This window comes from Coturnix japonica, chromosome Z, assembly GCF_054131305.1.
Source record: "Coturnix japonica strain WE chromosome Z, WE-NBRP24, whole genome shotgun sequence".
Lineage (NCBI taxonomy): Eukaryota > Metazoa > Chordata > Aves > Galliformes > Phasianidae > Coturnix > Coturnix japonica.
In genome coordinates, this window is record NC_140702.1 from 61,930,157 (window position 1) to 61,948,244 (window position 18,088).

The 18,088-nt window shown below is 46.2% G+C and overlaps 1 protein-coding gene across 1 annotated transcript; it reads right to left on the reverse strand.

Annotated features, from left to right (window-relative positions):
* Nucleotides 1-296: 296 nt before the first annotated feature.
* On the reverse strand, nt 297-8,609 carry CRHBP (corticotropin releasing hormone binding protein). Its single transcript, XM_015848647.3, has 7 exons — nt 8,470-8,609; nt 8,007-8,100; nt 7,348-7,505; nt 5,184-5,394; nt 4,082-4,230; nt 1,833-1,950; nt 297-1,049 (listed from the first exon to the last, which is right to left on the reverse strand). The coding sequence occupies exons 1-7, from the start codon at nt 8,548-8,550 to the stop codon at nt 892-894; spliced, it is 969 nt and encodes a 322-aa protein (XP_015704133.2). The 5' UTR covers nt 8,551-8,609; the 3' UTR covers nt 297-891.
* Nucleotides 8,610-18,088: the final 9,479 nt, after the last annotated feature.

Below are 18,088 nucleotides of genomic sequence, written 5' to 3' on the forward strand. Positions count from 1 at the left end.
CCTCTTATGGGTCACCAGTGGTCTGGAAAAATAACCTGCCTCCATGAGTCTGCTGGACACCTAACTAAAAACCTTAAAGCAGGGAAGGTGCTGGTATGTGAACAGCTGGCACCTGCTGCACCTGAATGGGTACTCAAAATCGGCAAACCAAAGCTCTGCCCATAATGTCACTTTAATAGTCCACGGTTTTACAGCTACATATGCTCAAAATCATCATATCCAGAAAACTGTACAAGACTCAAGAAGTTTAACCAGAATGTTAAAGGAGCTCTTCAGAAAAATACAACATGACAATGTTTTGCCAACTCTGAACTTATTTATTCATGTTTGGATTCATGTAAGGAAGTATCCATGCCATATTTTTTTTTATTAAAAACAAATCATTAAATAGTACATTTATAGTCATAAACAAACAAGTCATTTTTACACACACTAATGCTAGATTTCCTGCTACAAAACTGGAATTGTATTCAACCACCTTATGTTTTTGTTCATTCTTGATACAAAAGAATAAAGTTGCTGCATTAAGTTTACACATACTGTTGTTTTTTTATGTGCTTTGATTGGATGCACAGAGGCTTTTTTCTGATCCCCTAATAATATATATATTCTGAAAACAGCCTTCTGTTCTTATTACAGATTTGGGGTACAGTAAGTGATTGTAGATACTGCAGAAAATTATAATTGTAGTAACAAAGAAGAATATGCTTTTTCCTCCTTGCTCATATGAATGATTGATTTGTATGAAAAAGAAAAGAAAAGAAAATGCTTGTGCTGTAGAAAGGCTTGATAACAACAGCTGGTTAAAGGAAAATCATCTATTTTTTTTTTTTATTTTATTTGCCAGAACATTATTGTGATTAGCAACATGAAAATGTGTTGCCTGGTTTGTCAGATAGCAGGGAAGCAGAATTCTTCAATGCTATTCTCCTTTCTGTTTTCTATTTCCTGCAGATCAAGCTGATAATACTCAAATGTCACACGATTGATGTGTTTGCCACTGGAGACCATCCGTAGCACAGTATTGTCACAACCAATCTTCATTTGGGCTAATTAGGGAAAAAAAGACAGAGAGAAGACATTAAGATAAAATTATATGAGAGAGAGAGGGAAAAATGGTCTGTTGCGTTGTGAATTACAAGGCAATAATAGGGTTTTGGAAACAAAGAACATTTGAGCATAGTAACAACAGGCTAGTGTTGGTATTGCTGTCTAAATACCTTATTTTATATTTGTTTTACTCTATAACAGTCTGACAATTCCATCAGGAGCTGCAGCCTTCACTCTGGCAGATGCTGCTCACTGTCCCACCCTCCCACCCCCAGTTTCATGCATATATGTGACACAGAGGATGGTGTGTGCTTGCACTTGCTGCAGTCGGATACTAGAGGTCAAAGATGAGGGGTAATGACATCCCACCCTGGAGATTTCCAGAACTAACAACATCATGATGCTGGAAACACCCAGACTATTGAAGTGTGATTTCCCTTCCTTTATACTGCCAGGAAAGCAGTTTAAATGCCGTAGCTGAATATGTAGCAGCTCTGCCTGCATTTATTATGAATCTCCAGGCTTGTCTGTTGACACTAATAATCACATGTGTCATAAGTATTTTAAAAATATGTGTAACTTAATCTTGTTATCATAATTACTGCAGGGGTGAGTAGAGGTGTTTATGAGTGTGCTGCGTCACACCCCTGGATGCTGGTTCTCATGTTTTCTACACATCAGGTCCACCTGTCTGAAGGGAACCTGGGCTTAGGAGAGCTTTGCACGGCCCCTCTGGGTACGTGTTTATTTGTAGAGAGGGATGAGGAAGGAGGAGCTCTCACCAGACCCACGAAAGGAGTGACAGAGGTCAGCCAGTGGAAACATCTTGGAGGGGTCTAAGCCAGTTCCTCCCAACAGCTCCACAAAGTCCCCCACTCCCGCACAGCCCACTGATGGATTCTGAGAAGACAGAAAATAGAAGTTACTTGCCATGTTTTGATGAAAACAACAGTTCTCTAGACAGGACGGCAGTCAACACAGGATTCATAAGTACTGTAAAATTAGGCTGTTCAAGCAATAGTACTTCAATCTGATATTTATAAATTAATTTCTTGAAGAAACTCCAAATAAAGACCTAAGTAGGCTCTGAAAAATCATCGCCATGTAGTTAAGATGTTGATCCAATTGCTCCCAGCATAGGTTAGCAATCTGATCCTGGGTGCTTGGACACTTAATCAAATGAACAGAGTCAACACACCCAGCTGGTATGCAGTGAATTAGCTCCTCTCTAGCTAAACTGTCCTTGTGAAAGCAGCATGTAAGGCAAGGAGATAACAATTGGTGGCTGAAGCCAACTAGTTGTGGCTGGTTTTGTCCACGGGCACCATGCTGCAAACCAAATTCTCACTGTCTAGCCAGGAGCCTGTCTCCAGCACTGCAAGGCTGACCTTGTTTCTGAGCTCTTTCCATCTACTCTGCCATTTCATTGATCGCTCCTTCACTCTTCTTGTTCCCCTTCACTGCAAGTCAGATTTAGACATCTCTTTAAAGCATTTTGCTTCTTCCCAGAGAGCTCCTCATTTTCCTCTGTGTCTGCTCCATGGTCTGTCCCTCCAAAGCCGTTCCAGACCCCTCCAGCCTCTACCTGGGTTATTATTTTTTCTTTCTGAGTCTTGCTATCAAACTTTTGAGATGCTCCTGGTAGCTCTTCTTCCTCCATCAGCTTTGGTACAAGTTACTCTTTTCACTCAAGTTTTGAAGCCTGGCCCTTCTTAATACATTATTTTTCCATTTTTTTTGTTTTCTTTTCCCACAGCATCAGCAGATCAGCTCTTGATACCAACCAGCACATACGGCTAACATTTATCACACATTCCTTACCTTAATAAAAATAGATACTCTCAGCACTTTCATTCATGCTGTCCTTCATTCTGGAGTACCACACACAAAACCAAATAGCCGTGTTTTCATTTTGCTCAAAACTCTTTAAAACTTTCCTTTAAGGCAAAACTCTCAAAACCAAAAATGAATGAGTCCATGTTTTCCACTGACAGGGGCATTGCCACTAACTTTTGTTTGCCTGTTCACCAACCTGCTTCCTGTATGTCTGCCTTTTCATGCCCTGCCTCCTGTTAGCACTTTGCTCAGCACACTGAGCAGAGCCAAATGCAGCTGGATTTCCACTGTGGTAATACCTTACTGCATAATCTATGTCTCCTCTCTGTTCAGAGTGCTTGCTATGAGAACCGTTCCAAAAGTAACGTGTTCTACTTTATGATGTTGGCCCACAATGGCAGAGGCAGATGTTGGTGAAATGGCAGTAGAGCCTAAACCTTCCCACCAATATCTCATTACATTTTGTTGCTGTGTGACAGATGGCAGCAGAGGGGCAGTCTGATGAAATGATGTCTCACATGGAGATGAACATGAAGTAAAGGTGGGGCATTGAGTTCCTCCATGCAGAAAAATGGCACTCACTGATGTTCACTGATGCTTGCTGAATGTTTCTGGAGGCTGAACACTGAGGTGGTGTGCTGCAGCAGAGGTGACAGTAACATGAAAGGTAAACCACATTACAGATGGCCATACACCACTGTCACACCATGAAATGAAGAGCATATCAATTAACTCTGAGATCATCCCTGAGATCTGGCTAACAGAGGTCACTGCTCTGGGTGTTTTGTAGCTGAGAGTTTTCTCTATTGAATAGCGTTATTGTGTGTTTTGTATCTGTTGTAGTTTCCATGGAAATAAATGAGAGATATTACTTTTGGAGCAACTTATATACTTTGGTAAGCTTAAATGCAGGCAGACAACTCTGGCAGAGCACTCCTTTATTTCTAATGTAATTCTTGCCCTTTGTTACAGTACAAAATATTTACACGTCTTAATGGCACTTTGCATTGTTCATTTGTCTCTGCAATATTTCTGAGGCAACATACAGCTCTGGTCTCTGGGGCCTAGCTCTCAGGCTGAGCACACACTACTCTGCAGCGCACACACCCTCACAGCCAGAGATGTGGCCACCCCTGTTCCAGCCCACCAGGAAAACTGCACATGGCAGTTATTTGCCAGGTAACAAACAACTCACCTTTAAAAAGAGGCCGTTTAAGTGTCCCAGGATGAGATCGGAGATTTTTATCACCACTGGGTAAATTATAGAAAAACTGCAGTTTCTGTGTTGATGAGGAATGACCATGGTAAACCTTCCTGAGGGAGTCTGAGAGATGACATTGCAAGCTGGGGCACAGGAGAAAGCAGAGGAGTTAGTTGTGTCGTCATGACTGCCCACATGTAGTAAAACCATATACTTCTAGGAATTACAAAGAACAGTTTAACAGCTGAGAGATGAAGACAGATGCTGAAAAATACATATGTGATGTTTTTAGGTTTTCTTGAAGAGCATTTGTTCCGTAGAAATACCCCATCTGTTAGTTATGGCATAGTATGAGGTCTGGCAGAGTTTTGGGATGAGCTGTCAGTGGGAGGGCACAATCCCCAAACACACATCAGGTACTTTTTGCCACTTTGAGGAATGGTAAACATGGCTTTCATTTGTTTTCACTCATTTTCACCCAATACTGCCAGCATACCCACAGGTCCTGTCTTGCTCCTCATAGCTGGGCTTCCTTATCCTGTGACATATCCCATTGAAACACCCTGTCCCTGGAGATACCCAAGATCAGGCTACATGGGTCTCTGAGCAACTTGATCTACCTGTAGTTGTCCCTGTTTACTGCAGGGGAACTGGATTAGATGGCCTTTAAGGATCCCTTCCAACTCAAACTCTTCTGTGAAACCAGAGCAGCACAGACTGATTTTGTCTTAAAGTTTAACATTAAGAGCTTGGGCTTTTCATCTGCATCACTACCATGTTTGGAAAAATGATCCAAGTGACCATTATCTGTGCCTTGGCATCTCATAGGCTTAGGGAAATATCTACAACTAGACCCTTGGAGTCACGCAACACTCTTCATATCACCATTCTGTATACTAAATGTACTGTTAAATTTTTTCATGAACATCATGAGATGTTATGTCATCATAATGACATAACAAGGTCAAACACACAGGCAAAATGCACCAGAACCGTGTCAATGCAGGCATTATCAGAGAATTCAGTGCCAACAAACAATTTTGTTCTGCTTCCTACCAAAACTGCAAGCCACCTGGTAACATGGAGTCTGACTTACGGAAGAGGTTGGCACTCTTCTTGACTGTGATGGTAAATCCATTGCCTGGCTGGTGAATCCTGAAGAAGATCATTGCCACATTCTGTGATGACCTGATGCTCCTCTGGACAGCACCACTCTCGCAGAAGTCCGTGTACCTTTGGGAAGTGGGGAGGGGGTGGTCCAAGGAACTAGGAAACTTCTCTCCTTTGAGTATCCAGCCATCGAATACCTGCAGGGGTTCAACAATTGTAATCAGGGCTTTTGTGTATCATCCTACCAGCAGAGAAAAGAAGCATGAAGTATTACAGGAAGTGCTTTGACATTCAGTGGCCAATTCAGAGCCTCCAAATAAAAACAAAGATTCTTCCTGTTTGTCTACATCCTAGCATTTATCTAAGTATGCAAGCATCGATCGATACTTAGGAACAGAACAAGTATAAATCCTAATTTTGGTTTTATTTCCTTCAAGCTACTATTTTAATGAGGTACCTTTGATGGAAACAGTTCTTTCTGCTTCAGCACCACCAAATTCAGACCAGTCTCTGGATTCATTAGTATAGCAATTCCATTGCTACTAAAACAAGCTTCTGGCCAACTTGATGTTGGAAACAGCACCAAAAAAAAGTTGCCATCTTGTGCCCTGACCATTGGGTCCACTGACGTGGCCTGTAGTTTTCCACCACCTGTGTCTTCAGCTTATCTTTAATGAGCCCAGGGGCCTCCCAGAGCACCAGTGTTTCAGCCCAGAAGCAGAGCACAATGAAGCTCTGGGGAGGAATTTTTGGCACTATCCCGTGTCTTTTCTTTTTGTAGACTCTAACCAGTGGAATGCAGCACAGACTCTGTCTACTTGGCTAGAAATTAATCAGCACTGTCTTCAAATCTTTCCTTTACAACAAAAATAGAAGAAAATAAAATAGAAAGGAAGAAAGGAAGAAAGGAAGAAAGGAAGAAAGGAAGAAAGGAAGAAAGGAAGAAAGGAAGAAAGGAAGAAAGGAAGAAAGGAAGAAAGGAAGAAAGGAAGAAAGGAAGAAAGGAAGAAAGGAAGAAAGGAAGAAAGGAAGAAAGGAAGAAAGGAAGAAAGGAAGAAAGGAAGAAAGGAAGAAAGGAAGAAAGGAAGAAAGGAAGAAAGGAAGAAAGCCCTCTCCATGTATAGAGAAACATATCGGAATAGAAAGCTATTAACTCCAGCACAGCCATGAAATAACCTTCCTCTCACTTCCCTCTCCCACCCAGCTACTTCTGTGCTCCTTCCTAGCACTTTGAGCATCTGATCAGTGGCCAGATCAGGCCACTGCTTTGGTGAGTAATCCTGTGAATGTATATGGGATGCTTTGATGGCAGAGCTGCAGGACTGGTCTCCAGATTTGCTGGAACTGAACATTTTTGGAAGTCATGTGAAGCAGCTGCTCAGATTACACAGGAGGAAAGCTGCCTGTAGAAATACAGCAGCATAATGAATGAACTGGGGACATGGTGATCAAAGGAAGGAAGCTGTTACAAAGCCCTGGAGATCACATGGTGTTTTGTCCAGCTTTCGAAAGCAACTGTGAGTTTGAGGTACTCGGGCACAGAGAAGGCTGAGACAGCCTACAGAGTCATCTGGGGAGACCCCAGCAAGGGGCAGAAAGAAGGTGCTCCCCAGCAGCTCATCCTGCTGCCACAAACAGGGCTCAGTGCTGTGCTCACAGAGTGGTGACAGAGGAGCAAACAGATGCCTGCCCTCACTTCCAGAACTGACTTCAGATCTCAGCCACCTTTCCTGTCTGCCAGCAAAATGCTCCAGCAAAGCTTCCCTGCTCTCGAGAACGAACTGCTCTGTGTCACAAACCTCCCACTGAGACAGAACAAGTGTTCTGAAAATCTCTGGCAGGGGCATCTGGAAATCCTTCCTGCACATATCCATGTCTTAACCAGCCAGTGCCCTGCGCATGGAGGTCCTGGCTCAGTAACAGCAGAGAGCACATCATCAGTGCTTACATGGCTTGTGAAATAACAGAAGCAATAAGAAAACCCTTCTAGCGGGTCAAGAGCCTTAGCTTGTGCAAATTAAACTTCTCAGTGAGTCACAAATGCTTTGTAAAAGCTCTGTGCACACAGGCACTCGTGCATGTCTTCCCCTTCCCCTTCCACACACAGCCAACACCCAGAGCAGGGACGGGGACAAACAGCAGCTCCCTACCTTCAGGAAGTCACCTCCTTGGCAGTCGATATTCACAAAGTCATATTCAATGGTGAGGAGCTCCTCAGGTTCACCGATGAAGAATGTGGCGCAGTGCAACTGGGGCTGATCAGCAGTAAAGGTGAACTGCCCCTCAATGCTCAGCATGTCAATGCAGCCTGCAGAGACAGGGCCAGGCTCTGCTCTGCCTGCAGGCAGCACACAGCCAGTGCCCGCTGCCGGGCATGGGGACAGCGGGGATAGACCCAGCACCGAGACCCAGCAATGGGGAGGAGGGAGTCACAGGTGAACCAAAAGGCTGCTGAGCTCCAGGGGATGCTCACAGGTGCGACAAGTCAGCACACACTGGGGTGCAAAACTGTTGCTGTGCATGCACACAGGTGTACAGACCCTGAGTTCCTTCAGATTCCTCACTCATCACAGCTTCACCCACCCAATCCACTGGAGCTGGGCTCTGCCCAGGGCTCCGGGTGTAAGACCCTGTCCTCCTCCCGTTGATGGGACCCCAGCCCCAGCCCCAGCTCTGCTCAGTGCCCTGCTCTGAGCTCCCTGCCTCAGCTTTACGAAGCTTTAACACTCTACCCCTCTCCCCACGGCCCCATCACTCTCGAAGAGCCCCGAGCTCCCCCAGCACCCTCCCACCCTCCGAGATCACTCACGCAGCGACCGCCGGTAGATGTGCCCTGCAGACAGCTCCCGCTTCAGGTCTTCGCTGAGGAGCAGGAAGGGCTCATCTTCGCCAGCGTCCCTCACCTGCGGGGGGACGGTGGGAAAAGGATGGGACAACGCGAAACGCAGCCCCTCCCTGCAGCTCTCTAGAGATACCTCCCTGCTCCTGAAGGGATACAGCTGCATAACAGCTCGGTCGGGGCTGCTGCAGCGAGGAGCAACCCGGCCCCTGCGAGGGGAGCCCAGCACAGTGAGCCTCGGCCCCTTAGCCAAAAGCACAAGGTCGAGAAAAGGACAGGGAAACGAATGAAAATGAAGGGGGTGTGTGTTAATGTCAGTCCTATGTCCAGGGGCAGTGGGAGTAGGAACAGAGGAAAGCAAAGCACAGCGGCTGGAGATAAAGTTAGAAGAGAGCAGAGAAGTGCAGCGAGGTGCGCTCGCCCCGTTGCTCACCTCGATGTACCGGGTGTCCCCTTTGGAGGCTGCCAGCAGGATGAGGACGAGGTGGCACTGCAGCTGGAAGGCAGACGACATAGTGGCAGCCCCTCCGTGCGCGCTGAGCACCTGCTGCTCGGAGCCGGCAGGCAGAAGCCGCCGGGGCATCTTCAGAGAGTCTTTTTATAGAGCAGTTGGGAGGGGAGGCACTTGGTCCCCGTACTGATAGGTTAAACCATGGTAACTGAATTCCTCTCGCAGTGACACAGTACGTGGGCATGACGAGGGTCCAAATGAGAGCCACGAATTCCCCACCCGTTTCGCTCCCCGTGCTGGCAGTGCCAGTGCTACCGCTCTGTCTGGCGGAGCTGCAGAGCTCCCGGGGGAGAGCCCGGCCCCGCTCGGCACGGAGATCTCCAGGTAGTAAGCGCAAAGGGAGAGGCGAGGAACATCCCTCCCTCCTATCGCCCGCTGCTGCTCCGGCGGCACTCCGGACCCGGGGCTCCTCCTGCTGCCCCAGACCTGTCTTCCTGCTCCCGCAGAACGGGTTTGCTGCAAGGACGAGGGAAAACCGAGCAGCCCTCCTTGCAGACACAGATTTCGCTGGAGTTAGGAAACCTGAGAGCTCCAGAGAGGGGACTTCCCACTTAACAGCCCATACAGCTATTTCTCATTCCTGATCTCAAGGGAAACCAAGGAAGTCCCTTCAAAAAATGATCCTGGGGTGAAGATCCATACCTCGCAGAGTGCTGAAAATTGCAAACTCAGCACAGGTTGGCTTTGTGGCATGTTCTTTTTACCACTGACCTCGGGTGATCCATCCATGCCCTGCACACAGTAGCCATCCTTCCCCAATCTCAGCATCACACTAACATCTCCTGCAATAAGCCTTTTTGTTAGAAGATTTAAAATGTCCCTTATGGCATTTTGGAAGAGAAAATCAGTTTAAATGGAATACAAACCCTCGGGCAAATGAGGAAGGTGCAATTTTTCTTTCATTGTGTTGAGTCACATTAACATGTCACAGCACAATTTCATGTTGTTAACATCAAATTAGACAACACAGCATTCCTGGTCTGTCCCTGCTATCTCACTGCGATACCACCACACCAGCCAGCCCCATGGCTGGGATTCGGTGTTGGGACTCTGTGTAGGACATCACCTGCCCTGTGCTGCAGTGCCTCAGAGTTGCTCTGGAGTCTCAAGAAAGGCTGTGGGAGTGCTTGGGGGAACCCCAGGCCTTGCCATGCATCATGCTAGGAGCCTGTGGGTGTCTTGTCAGCTGCAGCTCCAGAGGAGAGATTTGCTGTGGTGAGAGATGCAGAAAATAAAGCTGAATAAAGTGTAGTGAAACAATCACTGTTTAGCCTCCCCCATGGAGATGAAGTGATGCTCTGTGCTGTAGTGCAGGTGCTCAGTGTGTTTACCTCTCCTCACCACTGCACAGTGAAGCCATGGATAATGGCATTGGCATCAAGCTTTGCAGTGGGTGGTGGTGCTAAAGCTGTGGATGCCCCTTGGGTCTGCCTCTCCTGAGCAAAGGGAGATGGGGTGTTGTGAATCAGACTTCTTCACAAAGACACCATAGGGAGCATCCCTGTGGCAGACCATTGCATGCCCCACGGGCTGGTCTGTACCAGGCAGTTCCTTGGCCCAGTTGGAGCAGCAGCAATCCCAAGGTGCTTCACCACCAGCAGCACTAGTAAAGTCTTTGTGGGATGGCAGAATGCTGCATGCCATTTGCATTTCATTATATTCATTATGTATGGCATACAGCTGGCTGCAATTCCTTCCCCATATTATTCCCGGTAAGTGGGATTAGCTAGCCTGGATAAAGGGGGCAAAGAGATCTACTGGGCCTGAAATGTCAAAAATGTTACTGCTGGGGCTGAATTTTCAGTTCAGTTCTTGCTAAATTTTATCAATTACAGATTTGAAAAAAAATATCGTACAAAAAGAAGCGAAGGTAGGGCTGTATGTCAAATTACAGGTGCAGAGATCACTAGGAAATTGTGTTGTTAATATTGTCTTACTAAAATCTTTGGTTCAAAACCTGAGGGACCGTGGATCAAGAGTGGAACGGAATGAAACAGAATGGAAAATAAGAGAGCAGCACAGGACAGAAAGTTCAGGTGAAAGGGATCTTCAGAGATCATCTAATCTAACTGCCCAAGGGAGCTCCTGCTTCTGGTCCATTTCCCTCATTCCATAAGTCACCATAGGTGACACTGAGGTCACTCCGTACTCACAAACCATTACTGAATATTTCACATCAATTCTGAGGGCTAGCAGAAGAAATTTTCATATTTCTGGGTCTCCACAGCCCCTGGGTCCTCAGTGTATGACTACCTGCAGGTGCTGGGGAGAAGGAGTAGGAAAAGGAGGAGAAAGAAGGAGACTTTGCAACCACATCCCGTCGCTAATCACTAGCCCTCCTCTTTACTAACAGATTATACCACATTGTGTGATATCATGGCAGGTAAGGGTCAGTTAATTGTCAGGACCTGCAGCCTGGCCATTCTGTGCATCCATCACACATACACACCACATCACCCCACTGCAATGGATTCCAGTCAGGGCAAGCCACCAAGCATACCCAGAAAACAATCCCTGTAGTAACATCTCAAGTCCCCGTGTTGTTTGGGTGACCTTGGAACTGTCACCGTGGCTGTGGTCATGACTATGTTTGGGGAATGCTTGTAGCATGTGAGATAGAGTTTGATCGTTGCCACAGTGGTTATCAGTGGACCAGTACCATTTTACAGAACAAAGCAGCATAGCTACTGGAAACACTGTTTAAGCAGTGAGGCTGTGGATCTACACTGGAAAAGCGACTAAAGTAATTAATTTGCCCCTATTAATGTTCTGATATGATTCTCCTACTCAAATCCACTTACAGTTTCAATGACAACTGAAGGAAAACATTCCCAGTACCAAAAGCACACAGTCCAAGATCATGTGTTGTGCTTTATTCCTTCAGTCCGCCTTTGGTTTAGGGTCAGCAGGTCTCCCACAGCACCTGATACAGGCTGAACCTAGTGCTCATCAGCTCTCAGAGGGCAGCACTCTGTCTGTCACTGACCTCTGTCCCTACCTGCAGCCCCAGCTCTGTATACCCATAGAGCAAAATCCACCCCCTCTTCTGAGCTTTGCTGTACTTCTCTCTGTAATGACATTTCTATTAGTTGTGTGTGTATCTATAAATTGGCTTTAAATAGAGCCGAACTTTCTGTCAGGTGAAGTAAGCATAGCTTGTTAACTCTGGGCAGTCTGACACAAGAGATGTGTGATTTGTCATGTTGAGTGGCTTAGAGAAATGACAAATGCAAGTGATTGATGAACTGAAAGACTATCAGCATTGTGCAGGCTTGATGATAAGTGTTGCATTAACACTATTTATGACATTTAATAAAAGCAAGGACTGTGAAGCTCGCAGTTTAGCGGGTTACAAATAATCAAGCAAACATTATATTCAGACACTGAGACTGCCCTGAGGGTGATGATCACTACCAGCTCTGCCAGTGACTCAACCTAGCATCTACACAAAGCCATCAGGGCTAACAAGTGGAAGAAGAGAAAACTTTTTTTAACCCAGAAAGGAGAAAAGCGTTGTGGGAGGGGGTGGCATTAGGGGAGGTGTTGTGGGCCATCATAAGGGGTCTGTCTGATGCTCCAAGGCTGCATCCCAACAGATCAGTGCTGGGCTGAGTCAGCTTTCACCTCTCACAGCCTGGATCAGACCCAGTGCCCTCACAGAAGGACATCTCCTTCCCATGATATGACACAGCTACCCAGACGTGACTTGAAGGCAATGTCATGTGTGGGACCTTCAGAGCAGGCAGCGCTGCAGAATCTTCTGCTGCTACCTCTCCACCCCAACCCACGGTTCTGCTCTGCATTACCAGAACATTTGTCATTTTGTTTTCAATGCTGAGATCACTGCAGTATACAAAATGTATTTGTCAGATGTATTGAAATATTTTAGTACTTTACACGCCACGTTCCAAAATTTGTTAGCAGGGAATCAGTGTGAAGAACCAACTTCCTGTCTGACAAAGCCCCCTTCAGAATGTGATATGGTAAGATATTTTTCCCATTCAAGGACAAATACTTCTCAGCTGAAGTAGCTGTCTCCTTGGCTGAGTCTGTCTTGCCCAGAGAAGGAGGCATGATTCAACATGATAGGCTCTGGCAGTTGTAAGAATTAAGGTGAACCTCAGCAAAATGGAGGAATGTCACACAGTTCAACTACTGAACATGAGCCAGGTAAGAGATGCCAGTGTGCCCAGCGCAGTGATGTGTTTATCCTCACAACTGCTCCTACTGCTTATCCCTTTGTGGCAAGTATCAGATTCCTTCACCTAGTAGAAAGTACTGGAATGTTTTCTGTCAGTGTAGAAAAACAAACACTGAAGGGCTGGGCTGCATAAAAGAGGGGTGGCCATTAGGGAGAGGGAGGTGATTGTCCCCCTCTATTCTGCCCTCGTGAAGCCCCATTTGCAGTACCGCATACAGTCCTGGGGCTCCCAGCACAGGAAGGGCACAGAGGAGGGACGCTAAGATGATCAGAGAGCTGGAGCACCTCTCCTATGAGGAAAGGCTGAGGGAACTGGGTTTGTGTAGCTTGAAGAAAAGAAGGCTCCAGGGAGACCTCATTGTGGCCTTCCAGTGCTTGAAGGAGGGGATAAGCAGAATGGGAGCTGACTTTGCAGTTTCATTGAGGTAAGAGAAGGAGGCAGTGAGGTGCTGGCACAGCTGCCTAGAGAAGCTGTGGGTACCTCATCCCTGGAGGTGTTCAAAGACATGTTGGATGGGGCCATGGGCAGCCTGAGCAGATGGATGGCAGCCCTGCCCATGGCAGGAGCTTGATAATCTTACTAAGGTCCCTTCCAACCTGAGTCATTCTATAATTCTACATGACTTTTAGATGTCCAACCACACTTTGCTCAACTTAAGGATGTATTTTTTGCTGCCACTCCATGTCCACAGTCAGAGATGGCGAAAATACATTTTTCTGCAGCATTCTCAATTTATTATTATTATTATTGTCATTTTTCAGTACCCAAAACACAACCTGGTGGTTCAGCTGCTCTTCAGCTCCTTGCAGCTTGTTCTATACGTAGGTTCTTCCCATCATAGCTGTAATCCACATTCCTGCATTGTGTCTTTCATGCAGCAGATGTGAGTGTAACATCATCCTAACACAAGGACGTTTAAGGCAGACTCCACAGGTAAGTGGAGGGCTACACTGTGACAATTCACTCTGCAGCCCACCAAGGCAACCAGGACCTGCAGGGGCAGCCTGGAATTTAAAGCAGGCATACTACAGGAACATTTTCTACCTACTTGCCCTCTAAGTACCTGCAATCTGAGCAACAGCCACTCCTATTTTCCCTCAGCTGCTTTACTGCAACATTTGCAGTTTTATGGACGTGTCCTTATATAGCCAACCAGCAAACAGAAGCACAACTTTCCACTGAAGGCTAATTTGAAGTCATAAGCGCATGTCCTCAGCTGTTGCAAAATTATGCCAGTGAGCGCAGTTGGCTTTGTTGTTTTACATCAGCTGAGAATCTACTTGCTAGGGCGAAACAAGTGGATGCAGCTGCAGCTCTCTTCCTTGGGAGCTGCCCCTCTTTCACGACTGATTGCAGGTGGCTGGAATTTGGTACTTAAAAAGACTTCTTTCTCCGCTAACGTATCTGCAGAAGTTAGTTCATCTGCTCTGTCTGATGGCTTCCCAAGGACATGTAACCCAGCTCAGAGGAAAGGATGTAGATGGAGATATTCTAGCTTTGAAAAACAGATTACCCTATCATAAGCAGAATATTCTCTCTCATGCGGTATCATGTGGCAAAAGAAAGATAAGATTGAAAATGTGACCCCTTTCTTTCTTCAAGTAGCGCAGTGTCACTCAAGAGACTTAATTATCCCTGAAGACACATGTATTAATTGTTGGTCTGTCAATCAAGCTACTTATTAGACATGCACATGACATCACATTACAGCCTAACAAATCTTCCTGCCAGTCAAAAACCTTTATATAGATCAATCTGATTTCAGAGGCAAGTCTTGTGTGTGACCTTTTCCCCATGTTTTCTGGGTGGGAATCTGAGGGGAGCTGAACAATTTCTGCATAGTGACAGGCTGGGGCTATGGCCAAGAAGTCTGCTCCTGTCCATGCTCTTCTGTAGGCTGACCTGCACTGCAGCTCTTGTGGTGGGAAGGGGCTCTGATGTGGGAGGGAAGTGACCTGCTGTGGACCAAGCTCTGGCCTACCCACACCAGAGCATGAATCTCCATCTGCTTGGGAAGCTACTGAAGTATGTGCAGTGGGTTTTGAGACAGTGCAGTCTGTCCTGCGTGGCCTGTGCAGACTCCCAGCTGCTACCATGGCTGTGGCACTGGGGGAGATCTGGGAGCCCATGCCACGGGAGGAAATCATTGCTTTCCCAAGGGGGAAAAGCAGAAGCCCTTACACATCTATAAGGAACAGATAAGACACTGACAGACCAGGGAGTTTGATAGCCTATGTGTAGAGCTGCCAAGAGTGAGAAGTTACACACCAGAATACGAAGAGCAGCCCCATCCAGATTTCCCATGCTGTGCATGCCATCCTCCCTTCTCATAATCCCAGGCTGCTTCTTTTTTTTTTTTCTTCCTTACTTTTATGAGCAGAAATGGCTGTTTACAAGGGTGGATTGTGATAAGACAAGAGGGAATGGTTTTAAACTCAGACAGGGGAGGTTTAGGTTAGATATTAGGAGGAAGTTTTTCACACAGAGGGTGGTGATGCACTTGAACAGCTTGCCCAGAAAGGTTGTGGATGCCCCATGCCTGCAGGCATCCAAGTCCAGGCTGGATGAAACAGAGAAGACCTCAGGTTTGTCCCAGAGGTTTTTGCAAGGGCTCCTCCCTAGAAGGTAACGCAATGGAAGCCCAGATAAAGTGCCTCTATACCAATGCACACAATGTGGGAAATAAGCTGGAGGAACTGGAAACCGTGGTGCAATTGGAAAATTACAGCCTTACTGCTATCACAGAAACACGGTGGCATGACTCTCATAATTGGAATACCACCACTGAGGTCTGTAGTCTTTATAGATGGGGCAGATAAGGTAGGAGGGGCAGGGGAGTTGACCTTTGTGTTAAGAAGTAGGGCAGACTGTGAGGAAATGCTTCTGAGAAACAGTGACAGCCTATGGATTAAGATTAGGAACTGGACCAATAAAGGGCATCTGGTGGTTGAGGTCTATGACAGGCCACCAGATCAAAGGGGCACTGTAGATGAGGTCTTCTTGCTGCAAAAGGCATTGCACTTGCAGGCTCTCATCTTGTTGAGGGATTTCAACCACTCAGATATGTGCTGGTGAGACAACATGAGGGGCTGAAAGTGATCCAGACAGTGGACAGTGTGACCAAAGGTGAAGCACTACGGGACTTGGTGGTCTCAAACGTAGAGCCTGTAAAAGAGATTAAGGCTGGAGGCTCTCTCGACTGTAGCAACCATGTCCTGGATGAGTTCATCATCCCAAGGAATATGAGAAGACTCGTATTCCTCATATGAGAACTTCTAAGCAGAGGTTGGGGGCACAAAATCCCTCCCAGTGTAAGAGTGGAGAAAGCACCCCAGGGCTCTGAAGGAACTGGCTGATGGTTTCCAAGACACTCTCCATCATATTTGAAAAATCAGATCTGTCATGGAATGTCCCCCGTGAGTGGAAAATGAGAAATATCACTCCCATATTCAAGAAAGAGAGAAAGGACAACTCAGGGAACTACATGCTGGTGAGCCTCATGTCTGTGCTTGGGAACATCATGGAGCAGATCCTCCTGGAAGAAATGCTAAGGCACAAGCAGGAGGGGGACTGACTTTCTACTGGTCTGCTAGTGACAGGACAATGGAGAATGTTTTTAAACTAAAAGAGAGATTTAGCTTACATGTTAGGAAGAAACTTTTTACTCAGAGGGCAGTAAGGCACTGGCACAGGCTTCCCAGAGAAGCTGTGGATGCCCCAACTCTGGAGGCATTCAAGGCCAGGTTGGGTGGGCCCTGAGCTGGTGGGTAGCCACCTTATCCATGGTGGGGGTGTAAACTAGGTGATCTTAGAGGTCCCCTCTAACCCAATCCATTCTATGATTTGGTATGATTAGCCCATTGGGCTGGACACTTTCTGGACTGCTAAAAAGTGAAGGTGTTGCCTTCCAGTTGACCTGGCTGATAAGTCAGAGCCTGAATGGACCACTCCTCATCACAGCGATGTCACCAGCAGTGCTCCAAGATCAGCAACAGGATACAGCATTCAAAGATAATTATACACACTTACTTACCAATACTTCCTCAAACTTTGTGAACCAAGTTTCAGCGCCACTTCAGGTATCCTTTCAACTTAAATAAAAGCAAATGGCAATGGCTGAGGCTTTCAAGGTAATGCAGTTTATCTTCTCAAAATCAGCTTTTTGGGTGTCAGGCAAAACAATTTCTCAATAGCTTGAAAAGATCATGTCTGGCATTGCTGAATTTTTATTGGTCTTTAATGTTACTTGAAAAGACCAGGCCATACTGCACTGTTCATTTTTCTATTGATTTTTCAGACAGCTTGATAACACAAATGAAAAAATGCCCAGAATAAGACATCTTTCCTAAAGCTGAGGAACTTTGGAGAAAGGCACACAGCAAGCCTCCACTTCAAGTAGTGCTTTAGGGGGGCTCCTGGATGCAAGCTGGAAGTCAGCAAGAAAAGTAAACAACAAGAAAAAAATAATGGCTTCATATTTATAGAATATAGCTCTCCTTTTAAGAGCAGTTAAAAGCACATCTGCAGGGTAAAGCAGCTGTGACAATGCAAACACCATACTGCATGTCCAGTGTGGGTGGCTGCAATGCAGTTCTTCATCCTGTGGCTTCCTTGCAGGAAAGTGAAATGCTCATCACCTTGTCTCTGGTTCTAAGGCAGTTCAAAACTTCCTGGTGATCTTTCCCAGAAGAGAAAGATTTCATGTGTATATACATGTATGTATATAGTGCTGTTTGCAAGTGCACCAGTGATTGGTGTGGATGGGGGAGGAGTGGCAGAAGAGCTAGGGCCTTGTAGCCTTGGGCTGAAGATTTGGTCTGCTGTCCCTTCTCTACGCACAGAAGAAGAGGAAACTGTGGGAGATCAGGAACAGCCTGCAGGACCCACTGAAGACCATAAAGGCCAATACTTCTGCCTCCCTGATCCAAGAACTTGCTGAGATATTAAAGTGAGTGACATCAGAGGGGGCAAAAAGTTGCGTGACTAGTATATTTTTCAGCATTTCTGTATAAGATCTCTGGTGAATCCTAAACAACTTCCATTGCTGGTGAGTTAAAGAGGCAGTGCGCTCTGGCTCTGCCAAACCTTTCTTTTCCAGGATAACACCATCTGCTGGTGGCCTATTTCTGGGGATTATGTCCACCCCTTTATGTATTTGCTACACATAACAGAATCCTTTTCTCACAACAAGCTGCATCAACATTACAATAAGTAATTTTATACAACTATTACAGTCTTTACTGAGTGATGTCCAGAGGCCTGGGGATGTTGCCTAGCAGGGCACATCTTTGTTGAGAGTTGTTCTTATTTCACCACTTACACAAACAGAACATCCTGAC

What these genes read in the sequence shown, in the direction of transcription:
- CRHBP (XM_015848647.3), bottom strand. Translation starts at nt 8,550, where the DNA reads ATGTCGTCTGCCTTCCAGCTGCAGTGCCACCTCGTCCTCATCCTGCTG. An exon ending in GGGACACCCGGTACATCGAG is followed by an intron (nt 8,101 to 8,469) that starts GTGAGCAACGGG and finishes GTCCCCCCGCAG; the next exon opens with GTGAGGGACGCTGGCGAAGA. An exon ending in CATCTACCGGCGGTCGCTGC is followed by an intron (nt 7,506 to 8,006) that starts GTGAGTGATCTC and finishes CTGTCTCTGCAG; the next exon opens with GCTGCATTGACATGCTGAGC.